General features: G+C 43.3%; 1 protein-coding gene across 1 annotated transcript; it reads left to right on the top strand.

The window, feature by feature from the left end:
* Positions 1–326: 326 nt before the first annotated feature.
* Positions 327–22,073, top strand: NUTF2 (nuclear transport factor 2). Its single transcript, XM_063411145.1, has 5 exons — positions 327–477; positions 8,888–9,012; positions 10,901–10,972; positions 15,035–15,133; positions 21,482–22,073. Exons 2-5 carry the CDS (start codon positions 8,914–8,916, stop codon positions 21,593–21,595), a joined length of 384 nt encoding a protein of 127 aa, XP_063267215.1. The 5' UTR covers positions 327–477; positions 8,888–8,913; the 3' UTR covers positions 21,596–22,073.
* The last annotated feature ends 201 nt before the right edge of the window (positions 22,074–22,274 follow it).

Here is a 22,274-nt window from a genome sequence, read left to right as displayed (position 1 = left end):
AGCGGCGCAACCCCGTCACAAAGTGGAACAACCCCGTCCTAGAGGGGGACAACCCTGTCCCAAAAGGTACAACCCTATCCCAGAGGGGGACAATCATATCCCAGAGGGGGACAACCCTGTCCCCAAAGGTACAACCCTATCCCAGAGGGGGACAACCCTGTCCCCGTTACTCCCCAGACGCACCGCGCCCTGACTCCGCTCCCCCACTATCCCACAATGCTCCGGGGCGCCGCCGCGGGGCCAGCGGCGCGCGGGCCCCTTCCCTCATTCAAATGAGCCACCGCGGGGTGCGCCGCGCGGCTTGTCGGGAGTTGTAGTTCTGCTCGCTCCCCCCAGTGCGCGTCCGGCGGCCGGTGTGACTCGCTGTCCCGGCATGCCGCCGGGCCGGGCGGAGCGGGGCGGGAGCGCGGGCGAGGGAGGCTGAGGGGGCTCGCGCCGCGCACGGGGCCGCTGCCGCCGCCATAGTGGGAGCCGCGGGTGAGTGAGGGGGGCGCGACCGGGAGTGGCAGCGGGACTGGGACCGGCACCGCCCGCGGGCCGGCACACGGTACCGCCACACCCCGCGCTCGCCCGCCGCGGCCCCGTGGCCCAGCCCCATCCCCGCCGCGGGGCGCTGCCGGCTGCCGCGGGCCAGGCTGGGCGGGAGCCGCCGACCACAGCCGCCCTGACCTTCCCCGTCTTTGAGGCGCCGGCAGCGCGGTCCCGGAGGGGCGGCGGCGGCGGGAGCCGAGCCATCGCCGGCTGTGCCCGGGAGTGGCGGGCCCCGCGTGTGGGTGGGCTGAGGGGGGTGGGCGGCCCCGACCCAGCTCTCCCGCGGGCCGCGAGGGGCCTCGGCAGGTTCGGGGGGGCAGATCGCTCCGGCGGGGCCGGGGGGTAACGGGGAGGTGTGGGCCGTGTCTCGCCTCGCCCCGCCGGCAGCCCCCGACACTCTCCGGGCGTGCTGTCCCCGCCAGCCACCCCGGCGGGCCCCGGCGCTGCCAGCGCGACCCTCAGAGGCACCGAGGCTTCTCGGCCTGGTGCCCGTGGATGCTTCTGTCTTGCTTTGCCACCGCTCGGTATGGCAGGGAGGAGAGAAAAGAGGGTGAGCCGGGAGCTGCGAGGAGATGGTTTGTGCAGGGCAGAAGGTGTACTCGGTTTTAATGTGATTGCTGTTTTCTGTCTTGCCAGAAGCTTGTGAGAGGACTGAAGTTACCTGACATGGTTGAAGCACTTTGTCCCATTGAACGTGAAAGGTTTATGCTTTCTTGGAGTGAAACTAGCCAAGTGCATGTGCTCAGTGATCTGCTGCAGCCATGTAGTTTTTTATTTTGAGTTATTCCAGTATAATCTGCAAGAGAGAATTTTTTCTTCCCTTCTCTGGCTGTTGTCACTTTTCAGCTTTGAAAACAATCAAAACCTGCAAAGGTGTGCAATAGCAAGGAGCGTGTGTTACATTCAGTTAATATGAGATAGCCTTCTGAAGATATTTAAACCCCAAAAGTCTGTTCTTGCAATTCATATTGAACTTCCTCTCAGGCTGAAATAATAATTCAGCTCATTTGAAGTCCATAATTTCCAATGTAAGCATATCTTAGAGATAGATGTACTGTATTGCAGTTGAACTGCAAAAAAAAAAAAACAAAAACCAAAAAACAAACGCAAAAAAAGCCCAGGTAAATGCTCGAGTAGGAATTGGTTACAGAAACGTTACTTGAAAGTGAATTCTGGTCCCTTAATCAGCTGCCATCTTAAGTTAATACTCTTTTACCTTCTTGAGAAGTTGTGTTCCAGCAGTGATTTGTGTGTAGTGACTTTAAGGTTTCTTTTAGCAGCAACAAAAAAAAGGCATTTCATAGATCTTCATCTAGAAGTAGCAAAATTACTGTATATAGTGAAATGCCTGATCTCATTTAAAGTGAGGTGATATTTTGGCTCACTTTTGGGCTATTTTCCAGCAGGCCCCTAATTATTAGTTGTTTAAAAGGTTACAAATTATTTGTTAGATGGTTTGAAATATATTTGCTTAACATCTGTGTTTGTTCAGGTATTTAGAAAAATGCAAATGGTAATAACTTTCTGCAGTTCTCTCTGCTGGTATTTCTTTTGTCCCTGTTAACAAGAGGATCCTTTAGTTAGTGAAAGTGTAGAGTATGGTGAGTTTAGGAATTGCAATATGTACTGATAGCTGGTAACATTGCAAGTATAATTCTTTCAGTTTGTTTTGAAACTCATCGATATTGTGGCAAGTTTGGCCATTAAATGCTTTGTTACTGTGTCTATAAGGTAAAGAAAAACAAGGTGTAGCAGTTCTCCCCTCCAGTTCCTCCCTGCCTCCACTGTTTTTTCAAACTGAGCAGTCCTGCATTCAGTTTGGGGAAAGGAAATGTGGCTTCAGCCTTGCAAATTTGAATTCAATTTTTGGCTTGCATGAAGAATACTCTGGAAAAAAAGCCCGTTGTGTAGCATTGTGGTTTTTGCTTAACAACAAAACATTATGTCCTCCTCTGCAGTTATGTGTAAGAGATGTCTGTATATTTGAAAATCATCCTGCCTGGCTCTGTGTGGCTCTCTTGGGTTGTCAGGTTGCAGCTGGAATGAGCATCAAGCTGCAGGCACAGGGAAGGTTTTCCCAGAGTCTTCCTCAGGTGCTTTGTGTGGCCTTACACTTGCTGACATTTCTAACAAAAAAATATGTACTTCAGGTTGGCATAATTCCCTCATTAATTTGTTATAATGAAGTTGGAGTAGAGGAATAAAAAGACTAAGAAGGGGAAAGTAAATGTATGTCCCAGAAGGAAATTGTCTGGACCTTGTCATCTTCCTCTTTCTCCCTTTCCATCCTTTCACTGTTCACGTATCTAGACTTAATTATTTTTTACTCTAAAAGCATATTTTGGATAATGTAATTTCTTGCACAGAGCAGTCCATGGCAATTGCTTGGTGGAGATTTCTGAAGTCAATGGTTTCTGACTGGCCTTGAGCTGTAGTTCACAGAGGGTTCTCCTCTGTGGATCAGTCAGCTGCTGTGGAGATAATTGTGAAAATACATCAGAGAAACACTTCTTTCCTTCAGTCTCTGAATGCATAAATTTATTCCTCAACTGGAAATTTTATAGGTTTTCAAATGGAGAAAGATTGACTGCTGAATTGGCATTTACCAGACAGAGATGCAGTGTGATGAAGATAAATGGCTGGTGAGGCCTCAGTGTGTTCCAGTGTTTCTGCATCCCTGTGTTACTGTGCATTCTGCCTGGCCTGGGCTTGCTTACTCTAGGAAAGGCTTGAGCAGGGCTTAATCACAGCCTCCAGTCTCTGTCAGGCCATTCTCTATCAGGAGAAGGGAGCCACGATTTTCTGAGGGTGCCTCATGGCAGGGCAGGACACGAGGGGCAGAACTGGAACAGATGGGATTCGGGTAGGACACGGGACAGCTGCCCTCTGTGTGAGGGCAGTCAGGCGGTGGAACAGGTTTGTTCTCCTTTGAGCTGGAGGGGGCCCCTTGCAAACGTGCATTATTCTGTGATAATTTGCATGGTTTCTCTGTTGGGAGTGTATCCTTTGCTAGAGGAGGATGATCTGTTATCAAGTGGTTGTTGGAGTTGAATAGCTGACCTGTTTGAAAGAAGATGAACTGGTCCTGTGATGCTGGTTTCATTGTGTTCCTAGAAAGTGCACGCTGGAGACACTCCTGTCTTTGCAAGTTTTAGTGGCAAAAGAAAAGCAATTGAAGGAAAAATAGTCTAAAACTGTCTGCTGCTTTACTTTACTCACCAGCCTAAAGACTGCTGACTCTTTAATCTGAGTGATCTAAAATACCTGCGTGGTAGAAATTGCAAGAGTATCAGGAACTGAAAAAGCTGAGAGTGCTTTCATTGTCTTTATTTTCTCCTGTTAATCAATAGTGAAGGGTGCAGCAACTCATGGTCCAACCATGTCTGCTGTGGATTCACATGTGTCACTGGACCAGCAGCACAGATTTAAGGGCAGTGTTTGTGCTATTTTGTTGCACTGATTCTCAAATCTTCCAGAAAACAAGCTTGAATTCAATCTTAAGAGAGTTTAACTTTGGTGGTGTGTTGGGCTGGCTTTACTATCCTGGGAGTGTGATTTATTTATGCTGAGATTACTTGTGGAATAAATATAGTCATAACTGGATAATAGAATACAATTTTCTCCTCTAGCATTAGAATGTATTGGTTTGAGATTTTTCCTCTTTAAATTCAATGGGTTTTTTCTTAGTGTTTTGCAGACCAGAAAGACATAACAGACATTCTCTGCCTGTGGTGGTTGTTCATTGATTCTTTGAATACAGCTTGCTTTTTAAATGTGAGAATCCCTGGCAGACCACCTCTGTTTTTCTTTAGCAATTTATCCTTTACTACTGCTCATGCTAGTTTTTGTTGACTTTTTCAGAAAATGTAGCATTCTTTTAGAATCACAGGCCCACCTTGCTCCAGTTCAGAATGACTTAATTTTTTTAATTGATGGCAGCAAGCTTACATGTGCCCAGGTCTGATAATGTGGTAAAGCACAACTGCTGGCTGGAGCAACTTTTTGTTCTTTCTCCATACTGCAGAGCTGTGACAGTACCTCACCTGCTCCAAATGTCACTGCTGTGCTGAGTTTCAGAGAAGGCAATCTCTTCATTAGTCTTTTTTTCCAAGTAAAAAAGTTACTTTTCTTCAAGCTACCCCTCTGAGTAGCTCTGATGGTGCCGCATGCGCAGAAAGATGGACTCTGTGCTGCAGCAAACTGAGAGAGAATCCTGTGGTTTGTAGCCTGTGAAGGAAGCAGTAGGAGGAGGTTTCATCGAGACCCGTGGCAGAAATGAGTCTGTTGAGGTATGAGTTCACCTTAGGAGTTATGGGCAATGTTGTGTGCTTGTGCTAATCTCACAGCCAGAGCTAAGGCAGGAGGGCTGGAAGAGGGGTGAGTGCAGACAGACACCAAAGCTGGGACAAGCAGTGGAAAAGATTCTGTATTTTTGGATTTTGTGGATAAACAAGTCTGCCTGAGGCGGTGTAACCCTAGTTTTACTCAAGGTCACTCATGGCTCATGTGGAAACTCTGTTCTCTTGTAAGTCTTCGCTGTCTAATGGGTGCAGCATTCTCTTTGCTGCTGCTGCTGAGTCCTGCAGCTTGTCCTGCTCCTGGTGCAGTCTGCCATGTGCCAAAGCAGATGGGTGCAAAGCAATCACTGGGGATGCCCTGGTACCTTGCAGGATGAGATGTGTAGGGACTGGGATGAGAGATGTGCAGAGGAATGGAATTTACTCTTGATATTTCAGTGTGTGGCCTGGCAAAAGTATTGGAGAATTTTACTTTGATGTCACTGCAAAAGGCTCCTGCAAAAGCACTGCAGTTCAGCAGTGTCAGTATATACCTGATGAAGCTGTAGTTTTTGTGCACTATATTGGGTTTCTGCTTTAGCACTGACTGTTGGGTGGTATTTGGGGTGGGGATAAATTCTCTAGTATGAGCAGATTCCAAGAAATAGAGTGAATAATGTGAATCAAGTATTACACTATGTGCTGGTAGCTCAGTCTTACCACTGCGTTTTTGTGAAGAAGCTGTAATCAAATGGATTGTGATGTTCTTAAGTGGATGTGAGGAGGTAGGTTTGAAGTGATGAAGGCAAGGAAATTAATTAGTTTAAGGAAATTATCTCTTTTTCCGTGGGGAACTAAGGTGGAGTATCCAGTCATGCATTTACACAATAGTAACTGGCAGCAGCTGCCTTTGAAAGGACAGGTGTGCCACATCTTAGAAGCTTTCTAGTTTATTGAAACTTCTTTTATGTGGCATTATATTAAGTGACTATTATTGTTTGTGTAACCATGGACAGATCTGAGTAAAGCACTGATGGATTTGGCTCGATGGCTCTGAAGCACCTCTGTGTTGCCCTAGTGTTTGACAACATCAGAACCTGTGTTTTCCTCATAGGTTTGCAATAGATCTTAAAGCCTTTTATATTTATCTCATTAAAATACTGTACTGATAAGTGTGTCAATACAGTCTTACATGAGTTGTGTCTCGCTGAAAAGGACTGGGCTTGATGACACAGATCATTCCCATCTTGTTCTTTCTTTAGGTACATCTCTAAGCTTCTTACATCTGTAATGACAGGCAGAAAGTACAAGACAGCATGGAGGAAAAGGTGACAAATCAGAAAAGGAAAATAAACCTTTCCAGGAAGAATGAGTGTTCAGCAAAACCATATATGAATGGCACAGGAAAGAAAGTAAGGTTGTAACAAATGAAAAAAAAAATAGTCAAGGGTCATTAATTTCAACACTTTTTTTTAAATCTTGTTCTCATTTCTGACAAAACCTTATAAGTGGTAAAATTTATGCTGTTCTTTATTTTATTTATTTAATAGTATTTTACTGATCAAAATACAAATACTTTTTTTAGGAGATAGCCAGCTAATGTACTAATTTGTAGATCTAGAAACCATAATTCTACTTTCCATATTTAAAATAAGAATTCCTTCATTCCCTGCAGTCTCTAAGGCTTTCTCACAGTTTCAGGATTGAACAGAAGGCATCTGGTGCTTGAGTGAGGCTGTTGTGCCTTGAGGGACTAAATGAGGTGCAGTGCTGGCTTGATCTTGCATTTTTATGATGGTACAGGGAGCTGTTAAGGGTGAATGCACATCTTGTGTGTGGGGAAGTTGAATATGGCAATTGCTAACTTGCTTTAGCTTCAGAAGAATAAGCTGGTGGTTATTCTGTTGTCCTTGACTTCTGTTCAGAGTTAGATGTGTGACTGCTGAGCATCAATACTGTCAACTAGATATGCCCTTAAATGTGTAGGAATCCCTGATAGTGATGTAACTTCATGTGTTGGAAGTTGAAGCTATGATGATCCATAAAAAGTGAATCAATGTGATTTTCACCTGTGCTGATTGTTGGCTCCATTGCAGCTATCCCAAACTACAGACTTGTAGGAACCCACAGGTCTGGAGTGGAAACTGCAGGCATCAAACTTAAGTCCTACTACTTCTGGTTTCCAAATATGACACGAGTCCTGCCTCTCAGCAGGGTGGGCATCACTCAGTGGAGTTTCCAGGGAGTTGGTGCCATGGTTTGGGGTGGTTTTTCTTCAACATAAAATCCCCTCATACATGCTGAAGTTATTTGATTTCTAGATCAACTCCAGATTAGGCTGGTATGCAGCAATTATGGATGTGCAATCAATACAACCTTTTAACTTATAAAGGACTAGGTTTAAGTTGTTTGAGAGGTGGGTGTGGGGTTGGATTTGGGTTTTTTTTTTAATGTGTTGTACTTGGGTGTTTTTTTTAATGTGCAATGTGTTTGCCCAGAGGAGTGACCACACTGGGTAAACTCCTCCAGACTGAGGTATGTAATGCAAGTATCAGGGGAGTGCTCATGATGGTGACTAACACCAGATGATTGATCCCTTTGGAGCAGTTGAAACAATAGTGGGGTGGCAACAAGACTGCATTTTCAAATTTTTATGTTAATGTGCAGTCTTGGTGAGTTTGACGCTGACTTTACTGCCTAGGTGTCTGATTGTGAAATAAGGATGTTCAAAGCTGTGATAGCAGTTGTTCTTGGTAGTCAAATTTACCACCCTGAAAACACAGATGTTACCTGCTGTTCTGTAAGTCTGGCCAAATTTGTATGACCTTAAAACTTCCAACCTAGACTCTGAACACATTTCAGTTTCCATTTGTATGAGTAAAGCTCAGACAGCCAAAGGCCTAAAATATGAAAAGAGCTTTCTTGTCCAACTGTGCCCAGAAAGCTGGGCCTGGGAGTGCTCTCTGTGGAGCTCTTGGGAATGTGTTTTGCTTCTTTAAGGAATTTGTCAAATCTTATACAGGTATGTGAGTTACTGATAGCTAAAAGAAGCCAAAATAACTATTATGTCCTGTGTCCTAAAATGGAATTTCATACCTTTCCAGGCTTGAAGGGCAATTTAAACCTGTAACTCCAAGGTTCCTGGACAGGGATTGCAAGGAGGGACTAGTGGCTGACAGATCTAGTTAAGCAAGTATAGTTTGCTTGAAGTGAATTCAGGTCTTAAAATACAACGTAATGGGGTTTGAGTGCAGCATTTTTGTGTTTTGAATTTTAGCACAATTCTTCAGACTTTCAGAGACATCAGCATAAATAAAAATTAATTTGCTTTCCTGAAAAATGTAATGTTGAGCTAAAGCCATCAGCTTCGGCCTGTCTAGTCTCTGGAACAGAGGGATTTGCGTTCAGAAGTGTGGGATGTGTTCAGCATCTTCACTGGGAACTGCACATTCTCACCACTATGAACAATCAAGATTTGTATCTTGAAGTTATTACTGGTTCAAAGATAAACATCGAGTCTACTTCAGCCTCATTGACAGGATAGAAGAGGATGGGCAGTAAGCTTGTGTTAAACAACGAGCTAGTGAATTAATTCTTGTTATGTGCCATTGACAGGACACTCTTAGAATGGCCTGTGGATGGTGAAATACCTGAGGAGCTAAATACATAAATCAGTTGGTGTAAGCCACTTGCAGACAATCCATGTGAAGAGGTCAGTTGTTACAGCAAATGAGATCAAGTTGAAACAGCGAGCACGCAGCTCGTTCAGATGGTGTAACTCCAAAATATGTGAAGGCAAGGTGGTAACACTGGGTTTTGTTCTGGTTCTTCACTTTTGTACATGAGATGTGACCTCACACTGAAATAGTACAAACTGAATCTATAATTAGAAATTAAACCATTCAATATCCAAGACTTTTATTTACAAGTCTGGGGTACGGAGGTGAGTTTGTCCTACTTATCCCAAAGAAAAATTCAGGCCAGTTGAGAGGATCTGTGTTTCACGATGCTAATACTCAAGACAAGTGTTACACTTATTCCTGTGATCTTTCTGATGATTTTGTTTGTTTGTTTTACAGTCACTGGCTCTGGTTGAGGATTCAGAATGGGAGACAAGCCTATCTGGGAGCAGATTGGATCCAGCTTTGTACAACATTACTACCAGCTTTTTGATGCAGACAGGACTCAGTTAGGAGCAATATACGTAAGTATCCACAGAAAGAGGGGAGCTGGGGCTCCATCCTGTTATCTGATGTGTGAGAATACACAGGGTGAGATAGTGGGCCTTATCCTGACTCTGGAATGTCAGTCAGTGCAATCACACTCACTTTTATTTATTGCATTTCTTTTATGTTTCACTTGTGTTTTGAGCTTTGTTTGCCTTATAGGCAGTCAGACTCACAAAAGCCCTGTTTAGCTGTAGGCAGTGATTTGTTTTGGAGGGGTTTGATGATAATCGTGTGATGAAGTGCTCTGTAAAAGCAAACATTCTAATCTTAGTTTGCCATTAATTTACAGGCATGGAATTGCTTGGATCCCTCTTGAAGTGGGACATAATTTAGGTCCTACCTTGTGTTTAGCAATTCTTGCAGGTGTTTCAGGAACCTCATGCTATATTAATCCTCTGAACATTAAAATAAGTTTACAATTTTAAATCCAATTTAAACATGTATATAACATGTTAAATGAATGTAAACTTAGTTTAAATTTCCTCAAACATTGGGTTTTTATCTTTGCTTCTTATTTGAAGTAGACTTGGATGCCAGAATTAAAAACTGTAACTAACAAACCCAAGGAACATCAGCTTTTAGTTTTGGGGAAGATTCCTCCAGAGCTTGCAAAGTGCTCTGTGTGTGGAGTTGATTGCTGATGGTGAGGAATGCTGCTGGGTGGCTGAGGAGTTGCAGCAAGGCATTCAAGACTGACATGTCTCCTAGCAGCATAGCCTGTTTTTCTGGCTGGTTTTTCATCCGCTGCATGAGCTGTGTGAAGTTTCAGCAGGCTCTTGAGGATTGAAATGGATTAACACCCTCTGACACCCCTTCTTATACCTCACAGTATCCAGCAGCACTGATACCATTTGCTCTTGAGATTGTTGTGCACTTGCTACCTGCCAGGTTGTTGGTTTACTTTGCCCAAGAAGCTGTGTACAGAGCCTAGAGAGGAAGAAAACCAAGCAGTTTGTGTTCTAATCACAGCTCTAAATATGGAGGCTCTTAGTAGTTTGTATTTTATTACCAAAATACATTCAGTCCTCAAAATGGTGGTAAGTACAAACTAATTTAAATTCCTGGAGATAGGGCCTTCCACACAGTGAACTCCTGGCTTTTTTCACCCTTGGGTCTTTCTGCCTTCCATCATTCAATGAGGAGTCCTGTGCACATGTAATTGGGAGAACTATTATGCAGGTCACTGATGTGTGTTGTTTTGTGGAGTTCCAGGACTGTGCAGAATGGGACCTTGTTTTGTGTGGGTGAAATGCACCAAGGTCACAATCTGTCTAAATTTGGGGAGATTCTATAGAAATGGGCTTTTAATGATGAGACCCTGGGGAAGCAAACAAATTTTATAGCATGCAGGAATGCAGCAGGGAGCACTTAGATATGGTTTGTGTTCCTATATCACTTCCACCACAAGATTCAAGGTTTGTCTTTAGTGGTGTACTCCAAGTCAGTTAAGACTTGTCACCTATTCCAGGCAGGGATCTGGCCAGTCACTTTTGAATTGCTTGAGTTAGATGAGTTGGAGCACTACCCTGGAGGTGTAACCCATGTTGTCAATTTTCTTCATGTATTTTTCTCTTTCCACATGCTTGACTTTCTGTCCATAGAATTTTTTTTTTTTATCCCTTAGATTTTCTTCTGAAAGCTGACTTTTATCCAAAGGCAGGAAATCTTTTTGCTGGTAGACTTACGATAATGAAATGTAGTCTACTTAATTTTTAGTTGATTGTTCCAAACTTCAACTGATTTTGCTGGTTTCTTTCTATGTTCCTTTGAGGTAGTTTTCAGATAGCTGGATTCTGAGGGTTTATCCTAAATTAACAAGGATTGCTTAAGGGTTACCTAAGTTGATGACACTTTTCCCCCCAGATTGATGCATCATGCCTTACGTGGGAAGGACAGCAGTTCCAGGGCAAAGCAGCCATTGTTGAAAAACTCACTGTAAGTCTGCAATCCTTACTGAATGTTTGGGGAAACAGTTAAGAAGACTTGACTATCATTGCTTCTGAAAATTTGAGTTAGACTTAAGCAGTTCAAAAAAATCTTGAACTTGTGCTTTCACCTTAGACCTTTAAGAAATGTTATGAATTACTGCTGTGTAGTGGATCATTCCACTGATGGCTCTAATGGTGAAATGTTAATTGATTCCGTAGTTTGCAAGGTTATTTTGTGACTGCAATTGTATTTGACATTATTGATTTATTTTTTTTAAAAGGTCTAATGCATAAGCTGCCTCTGATCTAGAGGAGTGAAAGGTGCCTTTGCTCTTTTAAGGCATGCCAAGGAAGAAGCAATAGCAAACCTGTTACTTGGATCTGTCTGTGATAAAGGCTAGACACATTACAGCAAGGAACAACTTGTTTTCTGATACGTAAACTGCAAATAAGTTCTGTAGTGGAGAAGCTGACTTATCCTCAATGCAGATTTGTCAGCAGTTCAGATATGAGCAGGTATGGTTCAGGACTTTTAAACATGTGTTTCCTCTTCAGCAAGTGAGAGGACACTGGAATTCCATATTCATTTAGTTAAACTAAAAGAATTTTTATCTTCTTCGGTAAATCCATGCTTCTGTTATAAAACTGGGGGTATTTGAAAGCTGTCAGGAGACCAGGAAGTTTGTTTCTCTTGCAAGATATGCAGAGGACATGCTTTTTAGGTCACCAGACAGTCTGCTCTGAGTATGGTATTTCAGACATTTTTATTACACATTGAGAAGAAAAATAATTGTAACTTGACACTTGGCTTATTGCATAGCTACTGCTCCTGTGTTTTGGAATTGCTTCTTTTGCCTAAGGCATCTTAACTGTAAAGACTGAGGTTTGCCCTCGGGTCTGTGCTTTAGGTACCTGTGTTGCCTTTGAGAAGGCTGCACATCTCAGAAACAGCAGCAACTGCTTGCTTGTAGGTGAGGAGATACCCAGGCTCCAGGGTTGCTTGTTTGTGTACTCAGTGTTCTTCAGACTTTTGGGCTTGCAGCCACTTAGATACCCAACCAGCCAAGCATTTGCTTGGCCACAGTGTCTGATTGCTGCCTTGGATTCAGCCCAGTGCAGATCCAGCCCCTTTCCCACTGTGACACAGCTCATCTTTACCTTCCCTATCTCTGGTGCAAGGTGGACTTTCTGGATTTATGTGCCTGCTGCAGTCGTAATTGGTGAGTGAAGACACACTACTCTGCTTTAGGGAATTCTTTTCTGTCTTGTATCCTCTGCTTAAAGTAAGGAGGAAATGCACTGAAGTTAATCTGTGCCCTTCCACCGCCGTGGCTCATTAAGGGCTGTATCAGCTTACAGTGCCTCTAATGTCGTTCAGCATTCCTCTGTCAGCACTGAGCTGCCTGGGCTCCCTTTGCTGTGTCAGCTTCATTGCTCACCTACTCTGCTTCTGGAGCTGCTTAGTCAGTTGAGCACATCCCTGAAAGTTTGACACTGAAGTTCTTATGCACTTCTGTGGTCTTGTGTCCTTCAGTCCCTGGCTGGTGAACTGATGTAAGCACAAAAAGGTGGCATTTTCTTTTAGATCAAATTCTTTGCTGTGTAACAGCAGTGGTATGGCAGCTTTTCAATCTGTTAATACAGTAGGGCAAGGTTGTATGGGCATTGCTCTGCAGGCCTGGCACATCTGTACCTTGTTACAGCGTGGGAGCTGACACTTGTTCCTTCTGTCCTCATTGGTGCTGGACTTGTTTCACATAGAGTGCCTGTGCTAATTAGGGGCAGCTTGATTTACACTGAGCATTTGAGATAATAATTACGTAGTTCTGTGAACATGCTGGACCAAGGAGGAAGCTGAGACAGGTATTCTTGCTGCCAGCAGGGAGTTTATGCTACTCAACTTTATTCTTGCCTAATTTCTCTTACCTGACTTCGAGGAGATTCCATGGTTTTCATAGCGAAACACCAGTCAATTTGTAATGTCAGAGGATGGTAAAACCTTGCTTGTCTTGTGGCTCCATGCTTTTTAGACACTTTGATTGTACTTTTCATACCACAAAATCCTTTGCTCCAGTACAGATGGATGTCTATAAGCAGCTATCCTTTTGAGGTAGCCTCTGCCTGTCCTAAAAATCAGTGATTTTCCTGTCACCTACACTCCTATTCTTTCTAGTGGGATTTCTCCCAGGGCATCACATGAGTAGCTCACTAGGCTGGCCACCTATGTGGGGTCCTTTCCTCTGAAGAGGACAATTACAAAATCTTTAAGGTTGGAAAAGATGTCCAAGATGGAGTCCAACCTTTGACTGAACACCACCTTGTTAACTAAGCCATAGCACTAAATGCCCTGTCCAGTTGTTTCTTGAACACTTCCAGGGATGCTGACTCCACTGCTTCCCTGGGCAGGCCATTCCAATGCTCAGCCTTTTCAGTCAACAAATTCTTCCTGATGTCCAACCTGAACCTCCTCTGATGCAGCTTGAAGCCATTTCCTCTTGTCCTGCGGAATCAGATACTTGAAACAACCACTGTCTTACCCAGCCTTGTCTTTGGTTCCTTGTCACTGTTTTGCAGAGCCTTTCCAAAGCCTTTCCTTCTTCCCTGGACACAATTGCATTCATTCCCCTTCATCCCTCTGCCTTTTCAAGAGAATCTTTGCAGGGCTTGTTCAATAGGAAGCTCTTGTGCTGAGGTGGGACTAGGCTTTGGAGTACCCTTTTATCTAAGGAACTCCCAGTCCATGCTGGTGCAGGCTGTGTGGGCATTTTGCACATTCGAGTTCAGGATGGTGACTCTGGAGAACAGTCTGCTGGTCATACAGAAAAGATGGCTCTGGATTTGTGTCGTTACTAAGTGTCTATTCCATACTACAGAGCAGTCGGATCACTTTGCACTCCTGAATTGGTTGGGATTGAACTCCCAGCCAAGAGGAAACACCTCAGGCTTTACTAAAGGATGCTCTTGAATAGTGTCCCTCTAATTAGAGGGCAGCTCCCTATACTTCATTTGCTTCCTCAGGTCCTGATCCTTCCATAGTTTCTGTGTTCTCTGTTATCCAAGGATTTAGCTTCCTGCAATTCTTCCTAGAGCTTTAGGCTTGTAAAGCCGAGACTGTAACTTCATATCCATTACAGCAGGACTTGTGTCTCTACCTAGGCCTTCTTGGAAGTCTTTGAGGCTCCTTTCACTAGAGGGAATGTTGCAGTTATGCATTTGGATCTGTTTCAACCCATTTCCAAATCAGGGAAATGCAGCAAAGGCATCCAAGTCCCAGTTGAGGTTTGAATGTCCATGTGCTGCCATCCTGTGCAGTTCCTGGACTTTGGATATCTGCCACATGGTCACCCGGAGCTCCATCCATGCTGAAGTGCCACTACAGCACCTAGCACTAATGCAGCTTTTGGGAGAGCAGTCCCAAAATTGCATTTGTGTGACAGGACTCTGAGATCTCCCAGATGTTTTATGTTCACTGTTTGGCATTGTCCATGTTGGAATGTGCATGTGGTCTAAGTTGAAAGACAGGAATTACTCTCCAGTGCCTGGTGTCTCTCCAGGTGTGTTCCTTGCACAGGTACCTCCATGGGCTACCTGAATGTCAAGGGAATTAAAAAGGGGAAGGATGGACATATGGATTTCAGGTCTTGACAATTTCATCCACTTTCCTTTCCATTCATAGCCACTTTAACAAAGAAGCAAATTTGGAGTTGTCTGGTAAACCTCAAGTATTGGATGACAAAGTCTTTTAATACAGTTAAGAGCAGAGGTTTGTTCCTTCATCATAAGAACCTTGAGCTTACAGATGATCTGAAGCTTTTCAGGCATTGCAGTTAGAGTAGGAAAAGGTACCATTTGCTGTGTATGGTGACATTATTTCCTCTTTTGGTGCTTGAGAAACACACCTGTTCAAATCTGCCCCGCATGAGTAGTGCCCTCATTTGCAACAGTTCTCTGTGCAGTACTGCCACAACAGTCTAACACTTCATAATGTTGGATTTGCTCAATCTTTGTTTTGTAAGTTAAAGAATTCTATTACTGTACATTTCCTTATTTTTATTTTTTTTCATTGCAGAGCCTCCCTTTCCAAAAAATACAACACAGCATCACAGCACAAGACCACCAACCTACACCTGATAGCTGTATACTCAGTATGGTAGTGGGACAGCTTAAGGTAAACTCTTTCCATTACAGGTTAATGAGTGCTTATGTCTTAGATTTTTGCAGGATTCTAAATATTCTGATTTCTGAATACATTTAAATGCTCTCATGGGTGGGGAAGGAACAGGGGTAAGCTTGCATTGGAATATTGTTCCTCTGCTGTTCAAGACTGTCAAGAAATGCTCCTTCCTTCAGATTCCTAGTTCTAGGCAAACCACTTGCAATGTGACAGTCATGTCCTGCCAAGCAAATTATTGTGGATTTTACTGTGCAGACAAATATGTGGGTTTTAGAGCCATCAGCATTTCCCTTACCCTGATGCAGTAAGGTTTTGGTGTCTTCTGTTGCATTTAAAAGCATTTTCACAGTGTTCTTGGACAATTTAAGCACATCTAGGTTAACATCCTCCTTGATGTAACATTTGCATTGAGCTCTGATTTAGCAGACTTCATTTTGTTTAACAGACCACCCTTCAGTGAGTCCATATTTTCTTTACTGTTGCAGACACAAGAATAAATCCTGGTGTTAGTGCAGTCCAGTACCTCTGTAATCAAAACTGATTCAGCAGTGGGAATGTTGCCTCTGAGATCAAACACTTATTGTTGAAACAGCTGCTTCTTGTGAAGCATCAGATTATTTTTCAGGCTTAGTATGACCATATTGCTGTGTGAGTGATACTAGTGAACTGTGTAAACTTACCCAATATACCAAGGCCACATACTTGTAAATTAATGAAGCTGCTTATGAATGAAAGACATTGTCCTGGAATTTGCAAAAAATACTCTGTATGTAAAGTCAGCTGCAGGCAGAACTTGGCTCACCGTGGGTGGTATTAGTTTAAAAAATGTGAAATTATGTAGCAGTAGTTAAAGTTACGAAGAGTTGGTTTGGTCCAGCCATGCTGTGAAGTTGGGCCTCCCATGCCATCCAGTCTTTAGAGTTACCTGCACCCAGTTAGTTTTAAAATAGCTGTTTAGATTTCCTTTTCCTGCTGACTCAATGGCACCTCTAGTATCAAAGCATTCAAACTTGCACTGACACTGTACTGTTTACTAAGCAGACATAGGACTGAATGTTTGAATCTGCTTGCTAAGCTGTTCTCTGTTTTGGGCTGGGCAGCTGAGAAGAGCAGTGCCCAGTGTAATGCATTCACTGCTAAACCTAACAGACAGCTTTGGCTCTCATTAAAGTTGCTCCTGCTTCCTAGCTGCAAGTTGGAGTCCAGCTTTTCTGTTGCTCAGTCCCACCTGCACACACTCTGTGGAAAAGCAGCCACATGTGATCATGGAAAGCGCTGAATTACAGGACAGATGTGCTGATCCCCTCAGCATTCCTCTTGGGTGTGCACAAAATTCTGTGACGTGATCAAGACCATCTGACTCCATGTCTTGGGTCAGTCACGTCTGCACTGAGTTTTGCAGTCATGTTTTTAAGGTTATTCCATGAGTATCAAGCAGATTGCAGCTGGCAACAGTGATTGTGTTGGCAAGATACCAAGTTCTAAAAGGTTCTGTAAAGCTATTGGGTTTCCTCAAATCATAATCCATTAATATGGAGGGATTGTAAATGCAGTCTGGGAGCTTTCCATAAATATCATGACTTGGAGTATTTTTTTTTTAACCTCTGAGTAATTTCAGCTTGCTGAAATTACTCAGTATAATTTAGGGATCATGTGTTAGAGCATCCAGGTATTTGGAGAGAACATACTGGGTTAAAGTATGCCTACTGTCATGATCAAATCCAACTTGCTCGTGAAATTTAGTAGCTGAGGAAATGTTTTTCCACTCTTCACATTTATGTGTCTCAAACCTTAGCTTTAAAAATCACATCTTAATCCCTGGGAACACTGCTTCTCACAAGTGTCCAGAAAGTCAAAGTCAACTTAAAACTTCACGCTTCTGCCCTGTGTGGTATTTATAGAGGTGGACAAATGAGATATCAGGAACAGTCTGTGGCATGAATGAAGCTGGCTGTCGTATGTAGTGAATGCTTTTTTCTCCTCCCAATTCACACATGTTGACAGCTATTTTACTGCATCTCAGTGCTGCTCTGTGTACTATACAGTAACTGACAACAACTGGGTGCAGGTGATGCATTTTAACAAGTGGCTGACATGTAGCTTGTTGAGCAGGGAACACTGTAACAGGCAGACGTGGAGCTCATACTCACTGTTATTTAAAGCTGCCTTCTTAATGGTGTGGGTGCTTAGCCTGCATATGTTGCTCTCGAGAACTGTAAGAGAATTTTGCACAAGGAAGGGCACTTCCAAGACCACCAGTAGCATGCTAATATACCCGTAAGTACTATAAATAAGAATTAAAAACAACAACAACAAAACCCTTTTGCAGCAGAATAATCACCTGCACTGAGGGGCCTAGGCACAATAGCTTCAAGAGGATGCTGCAGAGTAACAGAGCATCTAAGTAGGTGAATGTCACTAGCAGGGATCTAACTCAGTGACTAAAGCAGTGCAGTAATTGCTTTCAAAGATCCTCTTTAATGGATGCTGCTAGGTATTAATGTTTGGGTGGGGTTATCCTTTTGTAGAGGTATCGTAAATATACATCCATTTGTTCTAATCCTGTTGTTTTTTATTGCTGTTCTTTGTCTGAGTGCTGCTTGCTTGCTTCAACTAGGAAGAGTAAGCATCAGTTTAAGCCTTTAGGAGTGAATTCCTTTTGGTGTGACCCTGCTTTGCTGATGTTCATCCAGAATGTCACCCAGTATCTTCAGCGTGCTTCACCTAGTAACGTATTTCTCCTGTCATGCTCAGGCAGATGATGACCAAGTTCTAGGCTTCCACCAAACCTTTTTGTTGAAAAATTTGCAAGGTGCCTGGGTGTGCACCAACGAAGTCTTCAGGCTAGCCCTCCACAACGTTTAACCCTCTGCCTTACCTGTCTTCCAGTCCTCGCTGTCCCGGTTGAGTAAGGAGTGCTCTCTTCTCGCCCTTGTGTCCCTTGAGCTCAGCTGAGAAGCATGGCTGTGGCTTGTGTGTTCTCAGAGCCATGTGGCAGATGTGTGGCTCTCCCCAGAGTGTGATTTCTGAAGTGATGATGCAGAATTAATTGTGAATAACTAATTGTTATGCGGTGTTTCCCAGTCTTAAAAGGAAAAGGAAATTTGCAATTAAAATCACTGGATATTTTTGTAATGCATGCTGAACACTTAAAGCATTGCTTAAAGCCTGTTAAATAAGGCTTAACATCTGAAAGAACCCGCAGTCTCAAGTAATTAGCCTTTCCTTTGAGGTAAGGGTTGTTGCAACCCTTCAGTTCAATCAATTGCTGGGGGTGCTGCTGAAGAAACCTGACCAGGCAAGAGGAGGAAAGTTGTGTAGCTAAACCTGAAATGCAAAGCAGTGTTGCATCTCAAACTCTTAACATGACTCACTGCTCTGTGAGCTGAGGACTTCCTTTTAAGCCTCCAGGTCAGAAAGGATGTAGAAAAACTGACGGGTCAAAAAGCTGCCAAGATTGTGGGCGATGAGGAGCTTGTGGAACTGGGAGAGGAGGTGGCTAAGAGCAATCTGCTTGAAATGTCAGTGAAAAGTAATGGAGTACTTCCAACAAGCTGAAACCAAACTCTTCTCAGTGGTACTGACAGTGTAACAAGGGACAGTGGTTAGAAACCATAACTTGGAAGGTACAGATAGGACACAAGGGAAGATTTTCATGATATTGGTCTGTGTTTTCTGGGGCATCTTGAGTCACTGAACTGTGAGCCTTTGTGCTAATATTACATAGTCAGAATTTGGGAATAGACTATAAAGGATATACTTCACCTTGAATATAGTCTAGGATTTTCCTTGTTTTTAAAGTATACTGCTCCTCTATGCTATGAAAGGAATAAAGAAAATAATAATATACGACTTCATTGTGGGAATTTGCTGTCTGTACTACAGCAAGTGTTTTTGGGAGAATTCCCTTTTAGTCTTTCTTCATGAGTGCAGCCCTGAATTTCTTAAGAAAGGAGGAAATTTTCCTTAAGCCAAAGCATCAAGAGCTGCAGTGCTCTTATCAGGGTCTACCTAGGCTTATCAGAAATCAAGGAGACCTACACTGAAGCTTGTCTGCCTATGGTGTGGGTTTTTTTTCCAGAGGTGTATTTTAAAGCGTACTCATGTCAGTAATGACAAGCTCAAATTTGGTGTGAAAAGTACTTACGCAACTTGTAGTAGATACCTCAGTGATCTGCAGCAAGGAGGGCAACTGAGAGCTGAGAAGCTGCCAGCTCCCAAGCAGTGGTGAGGCTCTCTTGGGATGGGTTACATTGGATACCCAGGAGAAGCTGGGAAAGGCACAAACTCACAGGCTTCAGTGCACAGGCCACCTCTACAGCACAGACACGTGAGCCTCTCTTCTGGGCATTTGTAGTAGGGATAACACTTCTTTTGGAATAATTGCCATGACCGCTGTCATATGTGCTATGCCCGAAATGGACAGCTGGTCTAACCCAGCAGAATTGCTTGTGTTCACACTGGGCTCCTTCCTAGGGAGCCTCTGCTCATGCAAAGCAGGCGTGTACTGAGGGAAGAGCTGCCCTGTTTGTCTGCTGGACAGTCACTGCTGGCACTTGTCTTGCTTTGAGGATTTTTCTCTCATCCAGTCATGTATTGAACACTGACTTGCTCATATTCCTGGCCTTACTTGTTGCCTTAATTTCTGGCTGTAGTAGTCTCCTCATTGACTTTGTTCTTCGTGGTTTTATAGTAATTTGTCTTGCCTCTTCTCCCCATTGTCATTATGTTTTTGCAAGCTGAAGAGTTGTACTCAATTTACTTTCTTCAGTAAGAAACTGTCCCGTAGCTGGATCATTTTTCTTGTCCTTTTATGACCTTATTGTAGCTTTTATTTTTTTAACTTTTTTAATAAGAAATGCATGCAGGATTTGATATGTGGGTGTTCTTTGCCTATTTATGCATTTGCTTACTTCTGGGTTTTGGTTCTTTGTTCTTCCCTAACAACTGCTAACCCTGTGTTTGCCTTGACAGCTTTAGAGCCCTCAGCTGGTTAAATAAATATCATTATTTCAGTATCACTTTCATGAGGGGCCATTCTAGGGTCCACTTTGGCTTACCTCTGTGAATTAGCATATATTTACTGAAATTGCACTTCATGTACACCACTTAACTTCCTAGGCGGTTGTCACTGCGAAATCCTTGCAGTGATTTTTGGATCTGAATGCTTCCTTTCCATGCCCCTAATGCCACCAGTGTTCTGACAGACTTCCTATTCTGCAATACAACTGATGTCCTTTGCAAGTTGGTCCTCAAAGCTGACCTGTTTCACAGTCCATGAATATTACTTTTTAAAAGTAAAGTTTCTTTTTTGTTTGTCTGCTTTGCCCTTCAGACTTCTCACTTGTTCTTGGTGAACAGCAGCAGAGCATTGCCAATGAACATTCAGTGCTTTGACAGCCTCTTTCATGAGTGGCTCTGGCTGCTGCTTTTCAAGGCTCTTTTTTTATAAATTTCCTCCTTTTCTGAAGCTGAATAGTCATGTATTGAAAAAATAAAGCTTAAATTCCTCCAAATATGCTGAATTGAACACAATACAGCCACCATCAGAAGATTGTTTTGTAGTTTGTTCTGTGTGCTGTTCAGATTAAATCCTGTTGTGTGATTTCCAGCTGATTGATTTAGGAATCATCTGTGTTATTTTGAGGGTTTCATTTCTGCACAATGTCTCTGAGAAGATGGGTAAATAAACATTAGGTGGGAGTACAAGTCTCCCTCTAATACTATTTTCTACTTCTGTAGTAATATTATAAATAACCAGACATATTGTCAGAGGCAGGAGTGGAGCCATTCCCTATGCTTAGAACACATTATCACAGCTGTAGGGAATGCTCTGCTCCCTTCCAGCCAGTGGAAGTGGGAAGTACTGTCCCAGTTTCTGCCCACTGGACCTGCTCTGGCAAGGCTTTCAAAGCCCAGATCGCCTGGATCATCCAGGCAACGTCTTGATACCAACCTCTACAGAACTCCATTCTGCCATCAACCCAAACTTCGGAAGCTAAAAATTGAACCACCTTCTCCCAAGCTTGATTCCTGGGCAAGGGATTTGTGATTAAACACTGAGGCAGGCATGTTCCACCAGTGTGGTGAGGGACATGTCAGCAAACCTTCCACAAACGCCCAGCTTCAGCTGCCATTGCAGGATTTCCATGTCTCTGGGTGTTTGCAGAGCCCCTCAGAACAGACCCTCTGGTGGTATTGGTGTCTCCCGGAGTACTACACGTCTTACAGCATGTAATGTCACTGTTAATGTTAGCTTGAAGTTGTCTCATCATGAGTTTTGGAATAAGTTTCTCAAAAAATGAGTGTTTTGAACCTTTCCCCCCCCCTCTCTTTCTACAGGCTGATGAAGATCCTATCATGGGATTCCACCAGATATTTCTATTAAAGAACATCAACGATGCCTGGGTTTGCACCAATGACATGTTCAGGCTAGCACTGCACAACTTCGGCTGAGCTGTCCATCCCGAGGCACCCGGGCTTTTTTTTTTTCCTTTTTCTTTTTTCTTCCTTTTTTTTTTTTTTTTTTTTTTTTTTTTCTTTCTTCCCCCCATTTTCCTCCTCTCCTCTTAACTGGTATTATTCACACTCACGGAACATTCCAAATATCATACACAAACCTGCAGCACTGCAGAGCGTGAGCAAGCAAGACTTGTGACCTGCCCTTCTGCTGAGTTTACATTGTCACTAGATGAGTTTCTTGTGCATGATGTTTGGAAGTTAGACTTAGCTGCATTTGATAAGAGAAATTTGTGTTGTACCAGCATGCCTCGGAAAGAACTTATAATGCAAAGGTTGTTGTTTATGTACTGACAAGATGCTCTATAACCCAAAGAAATGAAAGAACAGCAGCCTGTACAGCCCAGTTATTGATTTGTCAAATGTTTCAATGCTACATTACACAATAAAACAGAGATTTTCTTAAAAGTTTAAATTATTTTTATGAGTTGGCTGTGGAGTGTGTGATGGTGCTTGCTGGGGGTAAGACTGTGTCTACTGGGGAAATTCTGGCAGAGCTGGATCTCGAACTGAACGATTCCTGGCAGTGTTACCAGTGAGTGCAGGGCAGCTCTGCCCTCCTCCATACACCTTTTCCTCTCCTCGCCAGCTTTCCTAACTGGTGCCTTCTGGCTCA

Source organism: Prinia subflava, chromosome 13, assembly GCF_021018805.1.
Source record: "Prinia subflava isolate CZ2003 ecotype Zambia chromosome 13, Cam_Psub_1.2, whole genome shotgun sequence".
In the NCBI taxonomy this organism is placed as follows: Eukaryota; Metazoa; Chordata; class Aves; order Passeriformes; family Cisticolidae; genus Prinia; species Prinia subflava.
Note: the sequence above shows the minus strand (reverse complement) of the source record. Positions and strands in the feature narration are given on the sequence as shown.

Bases quoted from the DNA above. Each gene is read 5' to 3' on its own strand.
- NUTF2 (XM_063411145.1), top strand. From the start codon at position 8,914: ATGGGAGACAAGCCTATCTGGGAGCAGATTGGATCCAGCTTTGTACAA. The intron at 9,013-10,900 runs GTAAGTATCCAC...TTTTCCCCCCAG, and splicing joins CTCAGTTAGGAGCAATATAC to ATTGATGCATCATGCCTTAC. The intron at 10,973-15,034 runs GTAAGTCTGCAA...TTTTCATTGCAG, and splicing joins CCATTGTTGAAAAACTCACT to AGCCTCCCTTTCCAAAAAAT.